A 20004-nucleotide genomic window follows, 5' to 3' on the forward strand; every position below is an offset into this window, starting at 1 on the left:
AGATAGCACACCTAGCTAGGCAGTTGTGTAATCTGATACCACAGGGGGAAAATGTCTTCCTGATCTCAGCTGGTGATCAGATTCTGCCCTGAAGCCGAGGCTTAAGTGTCCTTGCAACTTTTTTTTTTTTTTTAATATATTTTATTGGTCTTTTATAGAGAGGAAGGGAGAGGGATAGAGAGCTAGAAACATGGATCAGCTGCCTCCTGCACACCCCCAACAGGGGATGTGCCCACAACCAAGATACATGCCCTTGACAGGAATCAAACCTGGGACCTTTCAGTCCACAGGCCGACGCTCTATCCACTGAGCCAAACTGGTTTTGGCGTCCTTGCAACTTTTATCCAGAAGACAGACTAAAACACTAAGGAGTCCTTCTTCAGCACTAGCCAGGGGTCGGGGGAAATGGACGAAGTTCAGAAAAGCCACATGGTGTGCTGTCTTTGTCACCTGTGCTGCAATGGAAGGCTGGTTGGAAGCAAGGCTACTGCTCAACAGCCCTGATCTCATGGAATTTTATTTCCAATAAAGGTAATTGTTAAAATATAACAGCACACTTTTTAAAAATTTTTGTGGTAAGGCTTGCCACATAAATAAAGAACAGGGAGAAGTCCTTTATCAGGTCACAAATCACAATGCAGGTTTTAGAAAATATGGTAACTTCTGCTGGGCGGGAAGGGGCTCCCACACAACTGCATGGACACTTGTTATTCCACTCCTATTCACAATTCAATAGCTCATTAATAAATTTTCTCAGCCCAGCCGGCATAGCTCAGGGTTGAGTGTCGACCTATGAATCAGGATGTACGGTTCGATTCCTGGTCAGGGCACGTGTCCAACTGCGGGCTCAATCCCAGTGTGAGGTGTATAGGAGACAGCTGATCAATGATTCTCCTTCATCATTGATGTTTCTATCTCTCTCTCCTTCTCCCTTCCTCTCTCTGAAATCAATAAAAATATTAAAAATAATAATAATAAACAAATAAGTAAATAAATTTTCTCCTAGGCAGGTCAATGTTGAAGCAACTTCACGTGAAAATAGTGACTGATAGCCCTAACAGAGTCATCAAGGTTCAGATTTTGTTCGGAGGCCGGTTGCTAGAACTAAATGGGCACAGTCTCAAAATTAGATTGTGATAGACTAATTGTCAGGAACCCTAACTCCCATGTTCCCTGAACTGTCAGCTTCCCATTGCATCTGGTAAGGCAAGAAGGAGGAGAGAGGAAGTGGAAGGGGAAGGAAATGGCCTCTATATCAACAAGTCTTGGCAGTGGAGACGCTGGGCAAGGACAGTAACAGTGGGAGGAAACTTGACAACAGCACATTGTCCCAGGATGAGGTGTATGTGCTGAGTGTTCAGAGGAGGCACACCCTTAGTGGCCACCCCCACCTTGGCAGCTTGATAAATAAACGTGCGTTTTCACTGGGAATTCACAGGCCTGTGCTCTGCTGTTCCCTAAGGTGGAGCTTAGATTAGCATTCCTGGAACAACCCCCGACTGGCACACAACCCCTACTGGACCCCATCTGCGAAGGGCAAGGGCAACCTTGGAGCCCTGAGAAGACGGAAAGGCCTAGAATAAACCAGCCTGGGGACTCTACCTGCGGCCAAGATGACATCAAGGCCAGTAGGTCTGGCAGGCAGCAGTGGCGTGGGTGTGGAAAAAGACAGCCTGTGGCAGATGGGAAGCCTGGCAGATGTCAGTTTCGGGGGGGGGGGGGCTGTAAAAGAACTCTCGCAGGGATCTGGCTGGGATCAGGAAGTTAAACTTCACATATCTTGATGTCCCTAATCCCTGCTCTATGTCAACAGCAATCAGAGTAAAGAGAAAATGAGCCATTTGGGCTTGTATGGAAGGTCCAAGTATATCTGTTTCTATCTAAAAATATCTGACTTCTCCCGATTGGCCCATTTCACACCTATCAGATTGCTCATAACCCCATCATACTCTCCTAATAGTCTCCTCTTTAAGCGAATAGCACTGAGTTGTCTACTGTAAACAGAAATGTTGAGGCTGTCATACCGCCCATAAGACACGACTTCGAGTTGTGTTTCTGATACTGTGGTGCACTCAGTCGTTCTCACTGGTTTAGGCCTCCAGGGCAAGACACTGGGAGTGAAATAAGGGGTCTGAAGAAGTCATCGTCATAGATAAGGGTAGACAAGAACGTGGGATTTGAAGAAGGTTGAAAAGAGCTGACCCACAGGCAAAGCCATCACAGACTAGGAAAGGCCATTGCGGATATCACAGAAGGCTCAGAGAGCTGTGCTGCTCTCACAAGTTATCTCTATCAACCAGCTAGCAGAGGAATGGGGTAGGAAACAACTGGAACTCCCACACAGCGGTGTCAGGACGCCTGTTCCCAGAGGATCCCAGCAAGCAATGCTAAGACTACACATGGCTGCAACAAACAGCCATCAGTTCTCTCTCCCTCATCCAGGAGGTGTCTTGAGCCAAGCCAAGAAGAATGGATGAATAAGGGATGAAGTTCATTCATTTTGGGCTGTCCATGCTTCTCCTTAAAGGTTCTCAAGGCTTTTCTCCAGCTCTCTATGTTCCTCTCTGGAAGGCGGACAATCAAGTGGGTGCACATTGAACACCTCAGTGCTGGGGGGTGGCTGTTTGGTCGGTCAGTCAGCCCTGCCATGCGGTCCTGACAAGGCAACAATAATGAGGCGTCTACCTTTCTTCCTTCCTCTACTTTCCAGGGTCATTTGCTCAGGATGTCAACTGTGCGAGGTCTTCATTTTTACACTTTTCTTATGGATCACAGAGCCTAGCACCCACTGAGCCCAATAGTAGAAGCAGAATAAATTCATGCTGATTTGAAACTTCTATTCAGCTAACATACACCGGACATTCTCAGTGCCGGGCACTGAGCTGGATACTGGAAATATAAAAACGAACCCATCAGATTCCTGCTCTCGGTGGACTTTCACTCTAGTTAGAGGATGAGAAACAATTAAAATATACCAGGATCATTGCAAATAACAAAGGCATGTTCAACACTGTGCCTGTAGCAACAAGGAAGGCTTCAGATGACAAAAGGGCAGAGAAGGGATCAGGGGAAGATTCCAGGAATAAAAGTTCATAATGTGCCGAAACCGGTTTGGCTCAGTGGTAGAGCGTCGGTCTGCGGACTGAAAGGTCCCAGGTTCGATTCCGGTCAAAGGCATGTACCTGGGGTTGTGGGCACATCCCCAGTTGGGGGTGTGCAGGAGGCAGCTGGTCGATGTTTCTCTCTCATTGACGTTTCTAGCTCTCTATCTCTCTCCCTTCCTCTCTGTGAAAAATCAATAAAATAAAAATAAAAAAATAAAGTTCATAATGTGATCTAGGAGAGAGAGGTTGGAGATGATTCTAGAAAGACTGACTGTAGTGGGTCTCGCATGCCATGATAACGAGTGGGTTTTACCCTGAACTGCAGAGTCAGAAAGAAACTAGTGTGACAAAGTTTTATTTGCAAAGAATCATGTTAGGTTGGGCTGGAAGGTGCATGAGCGGAGGCCAGATGATCAGATGGGAGGCAGCCGAAGAGTCCGGGGCCGGAAGGGTGACAGTGCTCATCAAGATGGAGAAGAAAGAACAGTGTAAGACAGTGGTCAGCAAACTGCGGCTCTCAAGCCACGGTTTGCCGCTCTGTTGACTAAGGAGTTTGCCGACCACTGGTGTAAGAGATACGGGGTGCGGACCCCTGCACTGGGGTGCCTTACAGACCCAAAAGATGGTACATCTGCCCTCCAGAAGCTTCCGACCCAGTAGCTTACAGAGCAATGGTGGCCCTAGCTGGCTTGGCTCAGTGGATAGAGCATCAGCCTGCGTGAGGACTGAACAGTCCCAGGTTCTATCCTGTCAAGGCCACATGTCTGGGTTGCAGACTCAATCCCCAGTAGGGAGCATGCAGGAGGCAACCCCTTGAATGATTCTCTCTCATCAAGTGATGTTTTTCTCTCTTTCTCTCTCCCTCGCCATCCCTCTCTGAAATCAATAAAAATATATTAATTTTTTTTTTTTTAAATAAAAAGCAGCAGCAATGGTGGGTGAGTCTGTTAGTATGCCGTAGACAGAGAAGGCATCCCTCCCTCCTCAGTCCAGGATGGCTTTTGTGGCAGCGCTGGCTTTCAGCTGGCCTTTGAAGAATGACAGAGAGGTGATTTGGCAGAACTACTCATTTACGCTCCTTCTTTTGGCTATTCTCCCCCGTGATTCATGCCCTGAACTGTTTTATTTAGCTCTATCTTCATGGTATGAGATTCTTAGATGGATTCTTTTAACAGAGACCTCCAGCAGAAATAGCTGCCATCGTCTCTCACATTAATCCTGCTCATCGGCACCTCCTGACAGTATCTGGCCTAGGTGGGACGAAATAAATGAATAAAAACAATAACAATAAGGCTTTGCCAGGCTGGCGAACTGGACAGTCAGAGGATTATGAGAGACACCTGTTTGTTTTCTCACAGCAGCTGCAAACACAGTAGAAGCCTGGCATTCTGGAATCAAGAAAGAGTTCTCATTAAAATCCAAGAGCATAAGAGATCAACAGAAGGACTTGTATACAGGCATGTAAGTACAACCAATGGACACAAAACTCTGGAGAGGGAGGGCATATATGGGGGGGGGGGCCACAATGGTAAGATAGGTACACAGATAATAATTTAATAAAATAAAATAAAATAAAATAAATCCAAGAGCAGCAGAAACTGGTATGGACCAATTTTCAGTGATGTCACCTGAAGGTGAAAAGAAGTTCAAGTTAGGGTAGACATACAATAGGTACCCCGCTTTGCTAAACTTGGGAACCTGAATGTTACTTTGCTTATGGGGAGGTGATTATCTATTCGTCCAAATATTGTAAATCTTTAAAGCATCTATTATATACTTTGGGCATAATTATAAACATACTGAAGGTTTCTGAAGTTTGGTTGATGTATACCCTTGTGGCTGACCAAACACCTCTTCATTTAAACCAGCTTAAAAAACAAACCAGTAAAATGCGGATACTCCTACAGGGGCAAATAAACATTTAAATTATCTTTTCAGTTCACCGGCCACTGCAGAAATACACACGCATAAGCTACCAAACTGTAAACACCGCGGGCAAACCATTTCGTAGCTGCAATATGTCCACATCGCCTTCCCAGACCAGACCAGGGAGATGCTCTTAGAAACAACTTGCTAACAGCCTCTCATATTGCTACTTAACAATCCGTTTATAGCCCATCAAAAAGCCAACCCTCCAAGGACATATATTTTATGCCTGTATGTAAGGGTTCTTTGCCACAAAGCTGGGTTTTGTACAATCTTTCACTCTGGAGGCCAGAAATCAGATTATAGCACAATTTCTGTGACTTATGATCCCATAAGCATCCCATATATGGGCATATATGCACAAACAGGCACAAGAACAAACCCTTGGAATAAAAGCAGAATGATGCCCAAGAAAGCACATGCCATGAAACAGAGTCCTGACTAGAACTAAAAATAGCTCATAAAGGCATGGTGTCAGCTACCCTCTCGCTGTTCTCCCTGGAACATGCTCATGCAAACCCCCAGTGTGGATTTTTAAGCTGCAGCCTTCCATGTCTACCTAGGAACGTTTCCCGAAGCGAAAGAAGTCCCTTCACTTAGGAGGCCATTGATGCACACTGAGGCAGGCAGAGTGAAGCTGAAATTGTGAGTTTTCCCCCCAAAGCCTAATATGCGTAACCAGCACAGAGATGGCCCTTTTGGCAAACAGTCCACTAGAAACCGCTGAAGTGCTAGTATGGGCAGCCAGCGGGACTACCTGTATTTTCCAGTATATAAGACGACCCTTTAATTTTTATTTATTTTTTTTTTTACAGTTAAAACATAGGTTTAGGCCTATATTCGCTGTATAAGACTACCCCCCACTTCAAAGAAAAGACTTACTTTGCCGTCAAGATCTGCAGGTAATTTTTGTGCAATTTTGGTCTTTTGCCCCCGATTTTCGGTTGACTTTTTTTCGTTTCAAAAGTCGTCTTATACGCCGGAAAATACGGTAAGTCTTGCCCTACCCTGCCTGGAGAAGTATGCAGCCAGAACTTCCCCAAGTGGCAGAATCTTGTCAACGCAGGCCCCCCGTGGAGTCCCAAAAGGATCCATCCGAGAAGAAAACCCTACGAATGCAAGATCCCAAAAGGAACCACGGGCACCCACGTGGGACCACGGGGCTGTGAAGTGACTTCTTCCCAATAACGCGTTTGGCACTTAGCCCAGCGGTACACAAACACCAGCATCGAGGCCGAGGGGCTGGACTTCCCCTGAGCAGCACAGGTCATCCTAAAATGTATCCGAATGAGAAACAGGATGCGCTGTGAACTCACTTTCACCTATAACCCAGATACGCACGAACCAAGAGGCAAGAGGACTGCGTGTCATCCACCCGCAGCCGAAGTGGAAATGTGCACAGAGCCATCTTTCCCCTCCATCGGGCTGCTCCACGCCATGGCTAACCGCAAAAGCACACCAGCCTTCCCCTCCCTCGGAGGCTCCGTTTGGCCATTTTACCGAAATGTTCAAGACAGACAGACAGACAGATTCTCAGATGAGCCGGCTAGCGTGAACAGTGGCGGTGCCCTCCGGGCTCCCCTCTTTCCTCTCTAATGGAATAACAGGCCTTCTAGCCCCACCCCCACCCCCCACCCACCCCCCCCCCGCATGGCTCTGGGCCTTTCTGCCTTGTTGTGGTTTTAAGGTTCTTTTCCCTCTGAGTCCTTAGCCCAGACATCTCCAAGTGCAGCACACTGTCCTGCACCCAGAAAACAATGGATAAACCCCCCGCCACTGCTGCCAGCGCCTCCTTGTTCGTTTTCTAGGGTAGGTCGCTTAGAAAAGCCGCGGGGGCCAGCACGGGTGGGAGCATGGGAGACGGGGACGCTAATAGGTGCCCTACTTGAGGTGTAACCGAACCCCGGGCGCCTCTGCCCATCGCCCTGCCTGTCTGGGTGAAAGGGAGATACCTTTACAGCGTGCTGACAACCATTAGAGGATCATCACCCCCGCCTCCCTGTGCTCGCCAGCATTCTCCCTGGATGCCACGGGGTGCAAACGCGGTGTCTGACCTGCAGCTGACTTCTGCGCGTCCGAGTCACGTCCTGCCAACGGCACGGGGCCTCGCAGGCGCAGAGAAGCAGACTGCAAACCTCAGGAGGCGAGCCTTCGTTTCTCCGGTTCTCGGAGGGAAAGGGCTCTTAACTTCTCCAACTGGTATGGTCTCTATTCTCACCCTGGCGTCTCCCAGTCAGCAGACATGGCGCAGCGTCAGGCAAGGAGCTGGCAGCGTTCCAGGGGATCTGAGATGCAGGCAGCCACACCGGGCCATTGAGGTCTCCATATTTTGGAGAAGAGGAGACTTAGCCAGCCTTAGGGAACCCACATGACTCAGGGTTTTCATGCCCCAAATGACAGCTCTCCCACCTGCCTTGCCTCAACTTGGAATATACGTTGGATCCAAAGGCGCAAAGGGAGAGCGGCTCCTGGCCCACGGCCCCCCCGCCCATCACTGGCCATGACTATCAGGACGGGTGAGTCAGGAGAGCCCCGAGTGCCAGCACTGCCAGGCACCAGTCTAGTGAACTCATGACATGGGTTTTTAAAAATCTCTCAGATCGCAAGTCAAAAGAAGGACGCATCCATGACAAAACACACCGTGGCTCCGGTCCTTAAAATTTTCCACTTCCCAAAACCAGGTGTGCCAACTCCGTGGCAGGAAGCTGGGCAGGAGCACACACAGAGGCCCAAAGAAAGGACAGCTCACTTCTGCCCCTTGGGTGCCCGGCCTGGGGTCACTAATCTACACACAAAAACACGCAGCTGGTCCCCGTGGCTGAGCGGAGACACACTACAGTCTGGTTGGCTCAGGCAGGAGTTGGACTGGACGGTCAAGGGCATTCTGGGAAAGAAGACGAATGGTCTAGAAGCAACAGTGAGTAAGAAACTAATGTGGAGAAGTTTTCTTCCTTTGTCTGAACTCTTCAAAGCAGTCCAGAGAAGAGCTTAGCAAACTCCCATTCCTGGTTTTGTTTTGTTTTTGTAAAATCTGTATTACGTCTCTTTTTGCTCACTCCAGGGTGGATCTATCGATCCGGCTATTCAATATGAGACTAAAATAACACTACTTCTAAGTTGTCTCTTGATCTGGATTCTTCAATAGAGTCCCGGCACTGTTCCCAAGTACACCCACAGCCAGGCGGCCGCCCATGGCCACACCCAGACTCACACTCCCTCTGGGGGGACAAGGTGGCCTGCTAGGGAAACGGGCAACCTCTGAGACAAACAGGCTGCTCTTTGGGGTTGGACATTTTTTTTAGTTGCAAGGCTGATTTCTATCTGTAGCTCATTTCTTCCAGGAAATACTTTACAGTCAGCATCTAATCTCTGGTTTCCACTTCCTCAGGCACAGGGGATGTGAGTGAAGCAGGATCACTGACCTCGTTCTACAGATCAGGCTTCAGAAAGACAGGGCTACACAGCCCATCAAAACCCCCCGGAGGAGGTACAAGGCGGCCAAGAAGAAATCACAAATGTTCACTGTGTTTTCCAGGTGGAGGGCGGAGGAGCACGTCTCACAAGTTCCTCTTCCTCCTCCTCCTCCTCCTCCTCCTCCTCCTCCTCCTCCTCCTCCACGCCGGCTTCATGGAGTCAGCGGAAGAGGCAGCTAACATTCTCTCCTCATTTTCCAGTCTTCTCATTTAACATGTACATGCACAGGAAAACTCAGGAATGCGTCTTAAATCCCCAGATACTTCAAAACAGATATTCAGTCTCTTAACATCTACTAAAAATGAAGGTTCCCACGTGTCCCAAAGTAACAAATTTGGCTTTTTCCAACGCTTCTGTATAAACTTCCACTAAGAGCCATCTATTCCCCCGCTCTTAAAACTGGAAATTCACCGCCCCACAGCAAACAGTGTCTGTTCTGTGGTCAGACAGACATGGGACCGCCTGTTAAACAAAAGCAGACTGAAGAATGGATGCTCCCTTTCAAGACTCGCCCGAGTCACAAATAATAAGCAACTGTGCGGACAAGCGGATCACTGAATAGGTTCGAATGCTTGAGCGCTGAGTAATAACGCCAGTTAGAGTCACTGTACAGTACTACCAGCCTTAGGTTTTTTTTCCCCCCTTCTTTCATCTCTGGAAACTTATTCAGAACCATACTGGCTATGCCCTCAAAACTTTTACTGTAAGATGCAAAAGGCATTTATTATCCTGTAATTGCAGTTGGCTTGTCTCTCCTGCTGTTGAGACGAGTATTCAATTAAAGTGAGAATGAGAGCTTTTCTGAGCATTGACTGAGTGACCCCCTGCCCTGGGAGAAACGCATTGGGGTAGTGACAGGCACACTGGCTGGGAGTCAGCCAACATGCGAGGCCTAGATTTTAGTTCGGGAAGGGCCATGAACTAGCCATGTGAACTTGAACGAGATGGTTAACATCTCTGGCCTCCACATTCTCAGCTGTATAATGTGGAGGATTACACATTATACAGCGGTATAATGCTTTTTTTTTTTTTTTTTTTTAAAGCACTGTAAGGCATTGGACTAGAGAATTTACATATTCCAGCAGCCCTAAGAGACAGGTCTTCTTATTACCACTCCAGACGAGGTACAAGGTTCAAGATGAAGATGAGCAAGTTCAAGAACAGGAATTCACTCTCGGTTCTGTCTACTCCAGGGTCTGTGTTCTTCCCCTAGAAGCTCTCACAGGATGGCAATGACGGGGACGACTTTTCTCAGCAACTCGCAATTCCCCTTGAGGGAAATCACCTTCACAGTTACGAACTAAAGAACAACATCAAACGGAATAAAACGAGAATCAAAATCTTACATCACTGAGCACCCACCACGCTCGCACCAGCAGGGCGACACATCCTTTTCAGGTCGGTCAGGAAATGAGGTCGTTTTCCGTATGTCTGACTCCCACACACCGAGGGAAAACACCCCCGAGGAGAACAAGGTCTGGGGAGCCTGCAGACCCGTTGGGTAGCTCTTTCCCAGCTTCGCTGGGGAGGCAAGTACTTTTCAGAGCTCTTTCGTCCAGGTGACGGGATTGTCGCCTTTGGAAACTCAACCTTATTTTATGCCAACCATTCTTGTTGGAGAGCTTTGCAAAGTGCATTACAGTATTTCCTCACTTTCCAATTCTCACCGTGTAAAGTTTGTCTTTAACTGGGATGTCATATTTAATGATCATAAAGATCAGCAGTCATGGTGTGGTGCCGTGCAGAGGGGTTTAACTCTCTCTGAGTTCTTGTCGCTTTTTATCAATTTTCCTCTGCCACACTGTTAGAGGGACATGGCCTGAGGCCAGAATACCTGATTCTGGCTCTGGCTCAGGCACAATGAACAATGGGACCCCAGGCAGGCTAGTTAAAAGCCAGGACGTGGGCAAAGTTGGGGGGGGAAAGGATGGAGAGAGATGTTGCTTAGGGCAGCGTTTTTCAACCGCTGTTCCGTGGCACACTAGTGTGCCGCGAGATGTTGCCTGGTGTGCCGTAGGTGCAGACAAGACAAGAATTTTATAATTTTTCACTATTTTGTTTACTTAATATTTCATAATAAAGTCATTATAAAATACTTTCTTTGTGTTTATTTGATTCCTATTCAAGAGAATTACTTTATATATAGTCAATATAGGCACAGAGTTAAATTTTTTAACATTTTCTAATGGTGGTGTGCCTCGTGATTTTTTTCATGAAACAAGTGTGCCTTTGCCCAAAAAAGGTTGAAAAACACTGGCTTAGGGCAATAGGCGCACGAGGCAGTGTGCAGATGATGCTTTGTTGAGCTGTACACTTGAAACCTGTATGGTTTTTCGAACCAATGTCACCCCTATACATTCCATTTAAAAAAAAATAAATAAATAACCTAAAAGCCACGGGACTCAGTTTCCTCATCTGTTACATGAGAAATTTGGGTTATGCTTTCTTAATCCACTCTTATTACCTCCACAACACATCTCTCTCCGCTTCCTTCTCTATACCTGCTCTGAAAACATACTTCATTACAGCTGTGCGCTAGAGAGATCTGTGCAGCAAAAGCCTGAAAATTCTCTCTTCATTCAAGTAAATTAAAACAAGGCCAGTATGGTCACACTACCAGGTGAATAGAAAAGAAAAAAAAAAAAGATTATTCCTTTGACAGTGGGGGACAATCAGACAACACGTGAATAGACTTCAAATAGATTCCTAGAAATCAGTTTTAAAGATGCACATGAAAGAGAGTTGAAAACACCACCACCAACTTTGTGATCACTGACTGTTTACAGAGATTTAAAGGAAAAAGAAAAGCTGTGGAAGGAGGAGAGTCTGACCAGGAAGTGGCACAGTAAGGTGTCCAGCCCCGAGGCAGGACGGGATGAGGACAGCTTCAGCCTGTCACCCACTGAGCGAAGGAGTACTTAGGCGCTGGGGGGAAGAAGAGAGAGGCAGAGAGGAAAAGGAAAGTTTTCTCAGGAAAACATGAAGGGCCCAAAATGAAGCCCACCGAAAGACAAAATATGCCCAGAGAACATCAGACTAGTATGCAAACGGAAGATCCGAACATTCGTCCCAACATAGGTATCCCGGGGTGACCAGCTGGCCATCCCTTCTATGAGAGCAATGGATAGAACAACCCGCCTTCAGAGGAGACCAGAGAGGGAACAAGAGTCAAGACGTCAGGAAACACCCCCCGCGGCTCTATTCCTGCCTCTCCGCTTGGCTGATGTGAAGCCCCACCATCGTCCCTTCACTCTTAGTTTCCTCATTTTCTTCATACAAACAGCTGTACTCAGACCAGTGTCATGGAAAATGCTTTGGAATGTGCAGTCCCAGGATGGAGAATCCAGCCCTGCGGTTGCCAGGTACAGCCTGTGAGATCTCAGGCCAACCCCTCGCTTAACTGCCCTGGGCTTTAGATTCCTCATTTGTAAAATGGGAAGAAAAAATGTGTCCCTCAGAGAGCTGCTAAAAGTAAATGAGAAAAAATCTAATAAAACAACGCAAGGACCATTCACTAAATGATAGGGATGATGATGATGATGATGATGATGATGATGATGATGGAGGAGGAGGAAGAGGAGGGACTGTAGAAACCACTAAAACGGTACACAAACACCTTTAATTGCCTACAATTTATAGAGCTCCAACAACGCACGAGTTCTACATTTCCCCTTGGCCTGGTCCATAGGATGAGTGAGCTGAAATGCTCATCTGAAGTCCACACCTGACAAACACAGGCTAGCGTTAGTCAGCCCCCCTTCCCCGCCCATACTCCGAAAATTCCACATCATTTAGACAGAGACCAGGATGAACTGTACATTTTCACAATCTAGGGAGGGTTATCAAGCACCTAATACATGTGTGGTAATATTCTGACATTGAAGAAACAGCCTGAAACACACGGTAGCACTGGTTTCTCACCAGTGATGACACAAGCAGGTCGCTTTTGCCTACGCACCGAGGTTCACCCTGAGACGCCCCACTAGGCTTCATGTTCTTAAGTTTGGTTGCTGTATGTTCAGAAATCAATAAAACTGTGTTCGCTGGGTGACAGGCTATAATTCTAACGTCTCGCCAATTTAGCTGGGTGTTTTTCTCTTCGAATACTGGGGCCGGCAGCGAACCGTCGTTAAGCTGGGCCCCTTTTTGGCGTGGGAACCCTGGGTACTCTCACACTCACTCTATTCAACAAATACACACAGAGATTGGATTCTTACACACGTCTCACAACAAATGCGGCAGCAAAGGGCTCTGCCAGAAAACAAACTCCACTGTTCTTTCTAAAGTAGCATTCACAGAAAAAAGAAGAAAAAATGTCATCTGTACACCCCACACCCTAGGGCAGCGTTTTTCAACCGCTGTTCCGCGGCACACTAGTGTGCCGTGAGATGTTGCCTGGTGTGCCGTAGGTGCAGACAAGACAAGAATTTTATAATTTTTCACTATTTTGTTTACTTAATATTTTATAATAAAGTAATTATAAAATACTTTCTTTGTGTTTATTTGATTCCTATTCAAGAGAATTACTTTATATATAGTCAATATAGGCACAGAGTTAAATTTTTTAACATTTTCTAATGGTGGTGTGCCTCGTGATTTTTTTCATGAAACAAGTGTGCCTTTGCCCAAAAAAGGTTGAAAAACACTGCCCTAGGGGCCTTCATTGGACACGGATTCGCTCAACTGGGAGATCCACACCAAAGAGCCACTTTGGAAAAATCGGTAATAAAATGCAACGGCTCTTCAAGTGAGTCTGAGTCCCAACAGCCCCCTTGCTCCCTTGCCCCCAGCCTTCCTCAGTGTAAACACAGCTCAACTCAGAGTTACAGTCTTTGGCTCATTTCTATCTCTCCTGGTGCCCCCTTTTGGGCTATTTTTTTTTTTTTTTACCTTTGACTTGCCTGTGCGAAGGAGGTGAGCTACTTCCCTAGGACCAGCTGCCATGTTTGTATTTAGCTGATGCTGTTTGAAACGGGGAGCCCACCACACATAAATTAAGGCGCAAGTTTGGCTGCCCCTGGATAAAAGAGCCTCTGGTCCACTCAAGGATTCCTCAGTTCTGATAATAGGTCCGATGCCCTCAGCTCTAGCAGAAGGACCAGTCCCTCCTCACACGCTGTAAAAAGCAATGTTGCGTCCCGCCCACCCCATCTTTGGGGATATACACCCAGAGATCTCCACACAGGATCTCGAAGAGATGTGCGCACTCCTGTCCACCACAGCTTCATTCACAACAGCCATGAGCTGGAAGTAAACCAGTGTCCATCAACAGATGAATGGATAAAGAAAAATGTGGCATGTCCACAAAATTTGAATATTGTGCAGCCTTAAAAAAAAGAAGGGGGGTGGGGAGAATCCTGTCTCATGCTATGACACCGATGAGCCTCAGGGATATGATGCTAAGTGAAATAAGAATAATGAATGATTCCACTCAGTCAAAATCATAGAAACAGGAAAGAAAAAGGTGGTGGTTACCAACGGCTGGGAAGTGAATGGTTGTGGGGTATAGAATTTCAGTGTTGCAAAATGAAAAAGTCTGTTGCACAACAATGTGAATGTGCTTAACGCCACTGAACCGTACACTTAAAATGGTTAAGACAGTAAATTCAACGTTATGTGTTTTGTACCATAATAATTAAAAAAAAAAAAAAAAATATATATATATATATATATATATATATATATATATATATATAGCCAAAACTGGTTTGGCTCAGTGGATAGAGTGTCGGCCTGCAGACTGAAGGGTCCTGGGTTCAATTCTGGTCAAGGGCATGTACCTTGGTTGCGGGCACATCCCCAGTAGGGGTCGTGCAGGAGGCAGCTAGCTGATTGATGTTTCTAACTCTCTATCCCTCTCCCTTCCTCTCTGTAAAAAACCAATAAAATATATTTTTTTAAATAAAATAAAAAATAAAAATAAAATTATTGTTGCAAATGGTGCATCAGTACAAGTCCATCAAGCCGTTCTTCCCTCCGCCCCTACTCCTACTCCTTCCTCTCCTCACATCTAACAATATACCCACTGGGCCCAATGTTCCCCCCACACACCATCTTCCTTGCCCTCCACGCCCTCATACCAGCTGGCTTGTGATTAAAATGGACCGGGCGAGGAAGTGCCAGAGAGAGTGCGACCTATTGTATCGAATTTCCTCGGCCTTTTATAGGGCTTCGAGCCAGGAAGCCTGCGTGGCTCTCAACTTGGTCCAGTCAGCAATCAGCCCGAGGCAAACCATTCAGAACCTCTGGACCTCCTTCTCTATAAAACCAGGGCGGTGGCCCAGGTGATCTCTAAGGCCTTTCAGCTCTGAAAGTTCCCTGATTCAACTGACAAGACACTGGGGGAAACAGAGCCTGCAGTGCTGAGCCTTCTAAGGTCATCCCTAAGTCCCTGAGCTGTGTCTTTGACTCGAGTCCTTTTATGTTGGTCTCTCTGTTTAGATACAAAAATAGTCTTAAACTTTTTTTTTTTTTATCAAAATAATAAAACGTTATTATGACACCAAAATGCCACTGGTGATTCTTTTTGGACAGACACACCCAGGGAGTGCTGTCGGGGTTCCTATTTAAATATTTCATGCAAACTAGTAGGGGAAGGTGTTAAGTCACCCCGAGGTGCCCAGGGACAGGCAAGAGGGAAGGGCAATGACCTCGTCCCAGCAAACATTACTGAGAAACATTTCTGCGCCGCGGGCCAAGGTAGGTACTGGGACACAGAGTTAATCGCAACTCAACTCAAGGAGCTCAGAGTCCAACAGGGGAAACCCAGAGAGTCTCCCGCTAGCAGCAAAATAAAAAGAGAGATTTCCTCAGCTAAGGAAGCCAACCCGTACAGAGGGCAGGGAAGCAGGGGGAGGAACCGGAGAAACTGTATGATTAGGTTTTGTTTTCTGGATCGCCCTCCCCGACTGAAGAGCCGTGCCAGGCCTCCTGGAGGACTGTGCCCACTGGGCCATAACCACTTTCCGCTGCCACTTGGCTGAACTGAGAACCGAACAGGTGACTTGAAGGTGAAGGCTGCCGATGGAAAAGACAGCCTTTTCCTTCCTCCGGTGACCGGCACAGTACTCAATCCTTGCGGGGAGAAGGGAGAGGAAGAGGAGGAAAAATCATTCCCCTTTTTATGTAGTTAGTTGTCCTTACGTGGTCAGAAATTTAAGCATTTCCCTTCTCTTGAAGAAAGTGCCACTACAGCCAAAGCCAGTTTGGCTCAGTGGATAGAGCATTGGTCTGCGGACTGAAAGGTCCCAGGTTCGATTCCGGTCAAGGGCATGTACCTTGGTTGTGGGCACATCTCTGGTGGGGGGTGTGCAGGAGGCAGCCGGTCGATGTTTCTCTCTCATCGATGTTTCTAGCTCTCTATCCCTCTTCCTTCCTCTCTGTGAAAAATCAATAAAATATATATTTAAAAAAAAAAAAAAAAGTGCCACTACACATGCGGGCAGCCCAATGCAGAGAAAGAGCGGGGCTCGGTGATGGTTGAGGTGACCTTGAGCTGGCCAACCTGTCTTCTGCTGTAAAACCCGGGTCTGATGCTAACTCCCTGAGGTGACGATAGCATGCTGAGAAAGCACAAAAGGAATGAATATACACGCCGATGTGAGGTATTTGTTGGCAACCAGCACCACATAAAGCGGTGCTTACAAAAGGGGTCACTGACTGACTCAGAAACTTTCACCTTGGAAATTCCACCTCAGTGGCACACTTCTCTTTTCTGTTAAGGCAAGTAAACAAAGTCCTTCCCTCTGTGTCCGCCGCTGGGCAGGCTGCTCTGTGCTCCATCGCCCCAGCTGCCGAGGGGCTGCCTGCCTACCTGCTGACCAGCTGCTTGGAAAGCACGAGAGCAAGTGAGGCGAGATTCGGCAGGGAGGGGCGAGGGAGATCTCTCCACAAACACAGACCTTCCGTGTCACATGTCTCCATCCTTGAAAAGCTTCTGACATCCACTCTGCCTTCCACAGAAAAGTTTTTGTGTGCCGGACTCTAGAAGCTGTCCCGGTGCTTGCTTGCGGGTTCCCAGCAAACATCTTATTATATGCCCTGTTGTACCACATCCCGAGGGCTAAACGAAACACCGAGCGCGTCGCCAGAACGTTTTCAGATGACCTGGAATAATCCCTGCTCCTTCATCTCCAGCGCTTGTTATGGGAACATTGTGAATTAAACAAACTCCTCGGAAAAATACACTTCGAGGACGTGCCCCGAAACGGACACGCGGTCCAAGAAGTCAGTGAGTCTATATACTCGTCCCATAAAGAGCAATCCAAAAGAAAAGAGGTACTTCTGTTACTAGCCAAGAACGTTACATTTATTTTAATCCCGCAGAAACACAGTCACGAAAAGAGGCACCTAAAGAGAACTCAGAGGGTAAGCAATGAGGAAAAGAAATGATATGCAAACGACAGCCGCAGTTTTTATGTCCCATTTAAGAACGTGTTGTGTCTGGATTGTGATCGGTTCTGTACACGTGGGTATGGGATGGGTCTCCTGCACTCTTTTCCCACGAAAATACAATGAAATGGCCACTTGGTAGGACTCTTACCGGCAGCACCCAAACATGAGCCCATCGGAAGAGTGAGGATAATAGTCTCTTTAGAAGAAGTATCAAGAAAAGTCACAGAATTTTGTTTTTCCTGTTTCGCCCATTGTTGGCCCAGGTTTTCCCGATGTCAGATTTACTGGCGCTCTAAATACAATTTTACGAGATTTAATATCCTATTATTTAGCTGCCTGTGTTTGTATTATGAATTGCCAAATAAATTAGATTATCCGCCAGGTAGGATTTTCCTGAACGTGAGGACGAGTCTAATTCACAGAGCAAAAGAAACTGGTTTCAAAGTATCAAAGTTACCCTAACCCCTTTATTCTCACACGCCCCTCCATCACAGAAGTACTGCCACCCCCAGATGTGTACAAACACAGAAGCCTGAAAGTCCCACTGGGCAATTTTGTGAGGCAAAAAAAAAAACAAAAAAAAAAAAAACCCAAGCCACCTTTTCAGTTCACACGAGCCCTACTTCAAATCCATGAGAATCTTTCCTGGTAAGAAACACCAAAATCTGAATATCAGTAGGAAAATCTAATAAGCCTATATGATAAAACACCGTGCTTCCTCTAAACCGATTCTCGTGGAAAAGCAGCGTTCAGACAGGAAAGGTTCTTCTAATTCCCCACAGATAAAGAAGGCAGGTTATTGGTTCGTTGTTTCTGTAGCGTCCACTCAACGGGCACACACTCAATGGGCCAGAGCAAAAACCAAGCAAACTTCAGCGGGTTCAGGATCTCCCAGAAGCAGGCGGCTTTCCCCCCTGGGTGCTGATGGAACCCTGAAATAAATAAAGTGCACAAGAAAGGCAGCCACAGGGAAAAGTACTGGTTGGAGACGGGCTAAATCGCTCTGACTTTCCGGGGTGGCAAACTTTCCAACAACTTCTGAGAAGCAACAAAACACAGCACCGCCAAGCCTAGATAGATCCGTAGATGGACAGATGCGCACACACACACACACACACACACACACACACACAAAACTACCTGTAAGTGTTTGCAGACATCCACTATCCTGCATGCACAATCAATCCTGCAAAAAACATGGCCAGAAAGCCCGGAGGTTTCTCCTCTTCCATTCCCTCTCCTCACTGTCACAGGGGAAGGTCATTCTGCTTCACTTAAGAGAATTCCCTCTCTCCCTGCATCTCAGGAGTTTTCTACTTGGGGATTGCTCAACTTTCCTATGCATCTGAGCAAAAGAACATTCAGCAACTTTTATTCACCTTGGTTTAAACAAGAAAGAAAAGAAAAGAAAAACATTCATTGTGCAATGCCCAGGAAAAGCTGACACCAGGGCTGTCTCTCTCTCCGACAAGCGCTAGCAATTACCAAGGGGGGGGGGGGGGGGGGGCGGGTAAATCCTGCCCAGAGAGACCACCCTCGGGAACAAAAGTTACATTTCAGTCACATGTTGGGAGTAGGAGTAAGGGAGCAGGTTTTAGGTTTTTTTCTTTTTTCTTTTTTTTAATGACGGGGGTGTTTTACAGTTCGCGACCACTCGGGCTCCTCCTGGCCAAGGGGGACGGGCATCTCATTGTCAAAAAGAAAGAGGCTGGGTTGGGGGCGATGGAACCTACAGGGGGGCTCGGCAGGGGATAAGGGGGACAGTAGCAAGGTTACCCTAAAGGGTACAACAGCCGCCGCGAGCTGCATGCAGCTCCTTCCCAAGGCGCCCCCCCCCCCAAAAAAAAAATTGCTTGAGACCACAGCGACTGCAACCAGCCCCCCTGGGAAGCGCCCAGCACCCCTGCCCGGGCCGGCCGGTGGGTGCAGCGCCAAGGGGTTTGGGGTCCCGGAGGAAGGAGGAAGGAGGAGGGAGAAGATCGTTACCTTAATGCTACACTGAGCAGGAGTCTCAGACATGTCTCACAGCGAAGCGAGAGATCAGGAAGTTCTCAGTTTTTTTCCACTTTCCTTTCCTCTCTTCCCCTAGACCCAGAAACGCTCCGCGGCCGGCCAGCCGGACGGACGCCGGGCATTTAAGAAGTTTCTTCCAGCATCTCTCCCGGCGGCCGCCCCCGGGGGTCCTGCGGGGCGGGGCGGCGCGCGCGCGGGGCCCCGGCGGCGGAGTCGGGGCGCGGGGCGCGCGGCGGGGGCGTGGGAGCCGGGCCGGCGCGGCGGCGGCGGGGTCTGCAGGTCACGGCGCGGCGGAGGCGCGGCGACCCGGGGCGCAGCGCGGCCGGCCTCGCGCTCTCTCCTCCCACCCGCGGCCGGCGCTCCCCGCCCCCCGCCTGCCCGCCCTCCCTCCCTCCCTCCCGCCGCTCGCCCTCGCTCGCTCGCTCGCTCTCGAATGTTTTCCTTCCTGGAAGAGAGAAACTGAAAGGCAGAACTGAGAGAGCTCGCTGCTCATTGATCTGGAGAGTTTCGGGGCAGAAACTGACGCCGATTCCCAGCACTGAGCTCCGTCTCTTAAAGGAGCCACCAGGAAATAAAAGCTCGGGTTACAGCCCGGCATCGGGGAAATAAAAGCCGGTCGGAGAGGGGTGGGGGGAGTGGAGGGAGGTGGAGAGGGAGGGGCGCGGGCGGAGGAAACCCCCGGGAGCGGGGCCGCGCGGGGCCGGGCTGCGGGCGAGGCGGGCGGCGCTCCCAGCCCACCCACCGCCGCGCGCCCCTCTCCACCGGCCCCGGCGCCAGGGCTTCCCAGGCTGAGCCAAACCATCGCCTCGCTCCAGGAAGACGCGGTTCCAAAAAACAAAAACAAAAAACGTTACACGGGGATGGCGCGGGGGGTGGGGGGGAACCCCAGGAAACCACCAAACAGGTTTATTAAACGCCTCCCACCGACCCCGGCTCCGCGTCTGGGATACCTGGACCGGCCCCCGGCGCGCCCCCCGCCCCCGAACGCAGGCGCGGTGACAATGGCCCGGGAAGGGGCATGCCGCCGGCGCGGACGCGGGTCCGAGGGAGGAAGTAACACAATGGCCTTTGTTTGGCTGCGCGGCCCGCGGCC

General features: G+C 48.4%; 1 protein-coding gene and 1 long non-coding RNA gene across 4 annotated transcripts in view; both read right to left on the minus strand.

Moving 5' to 3' along the window:
* ETV6 (ETS variant transcription factor 6) overlaps positions 1 to 19685 on the minus strand; it is a 223976-nt gene extending 204291 nt beyond the window's left edge. For 2 of the 3 annotated variants that reach the window (XM_084877637.1, XM_084877635.1), the window contains exon 1: positions 18885 to 19681. Coding sequence is in view for 2 of the 3 variants with exons in the window: in XM_084877635.1 (XP_084733761.1) it covers positions 18885 to 18917 (33 nt within the window). In the remaining variant the exon portion in view is untranslated. Of the gene's footprint in view, positions 1 to 18884 lie in introns of all 3 variants that reach the window. The other variant, XM_084877636.1, reaches the window with a different exon arrangement.
* On the minus strand, positions 4452 to 12824 carry LOC311619396. Its single transcript, XR_014794493.1, has 2 exons — positions 10759 to 12824; positions 4452 to 10485 (listed from the first exon to the last, which is right to left on the minus strand). It is a non-coding gene; the product is annotated as an uncharacterized lncRNA (long non-coding RNA).
* Positions 19686 to 20004: the final 319 nt, after the last annotated feature.

This window comes from Pipistrellus hanaki (genome assembly GCF_964339955.1).
Source record: "Pipistrellus hanaki genome assembly, chromosome: 3".
In the NCBI taxonomy this organism is placed as follows: domain Eukaryota; kingdom Metazoa; phylum Chordata; class Mammalia; order Chiroptera; family Vespertilionidae; genus Pipistrellus; species Pipistrellus hanaki.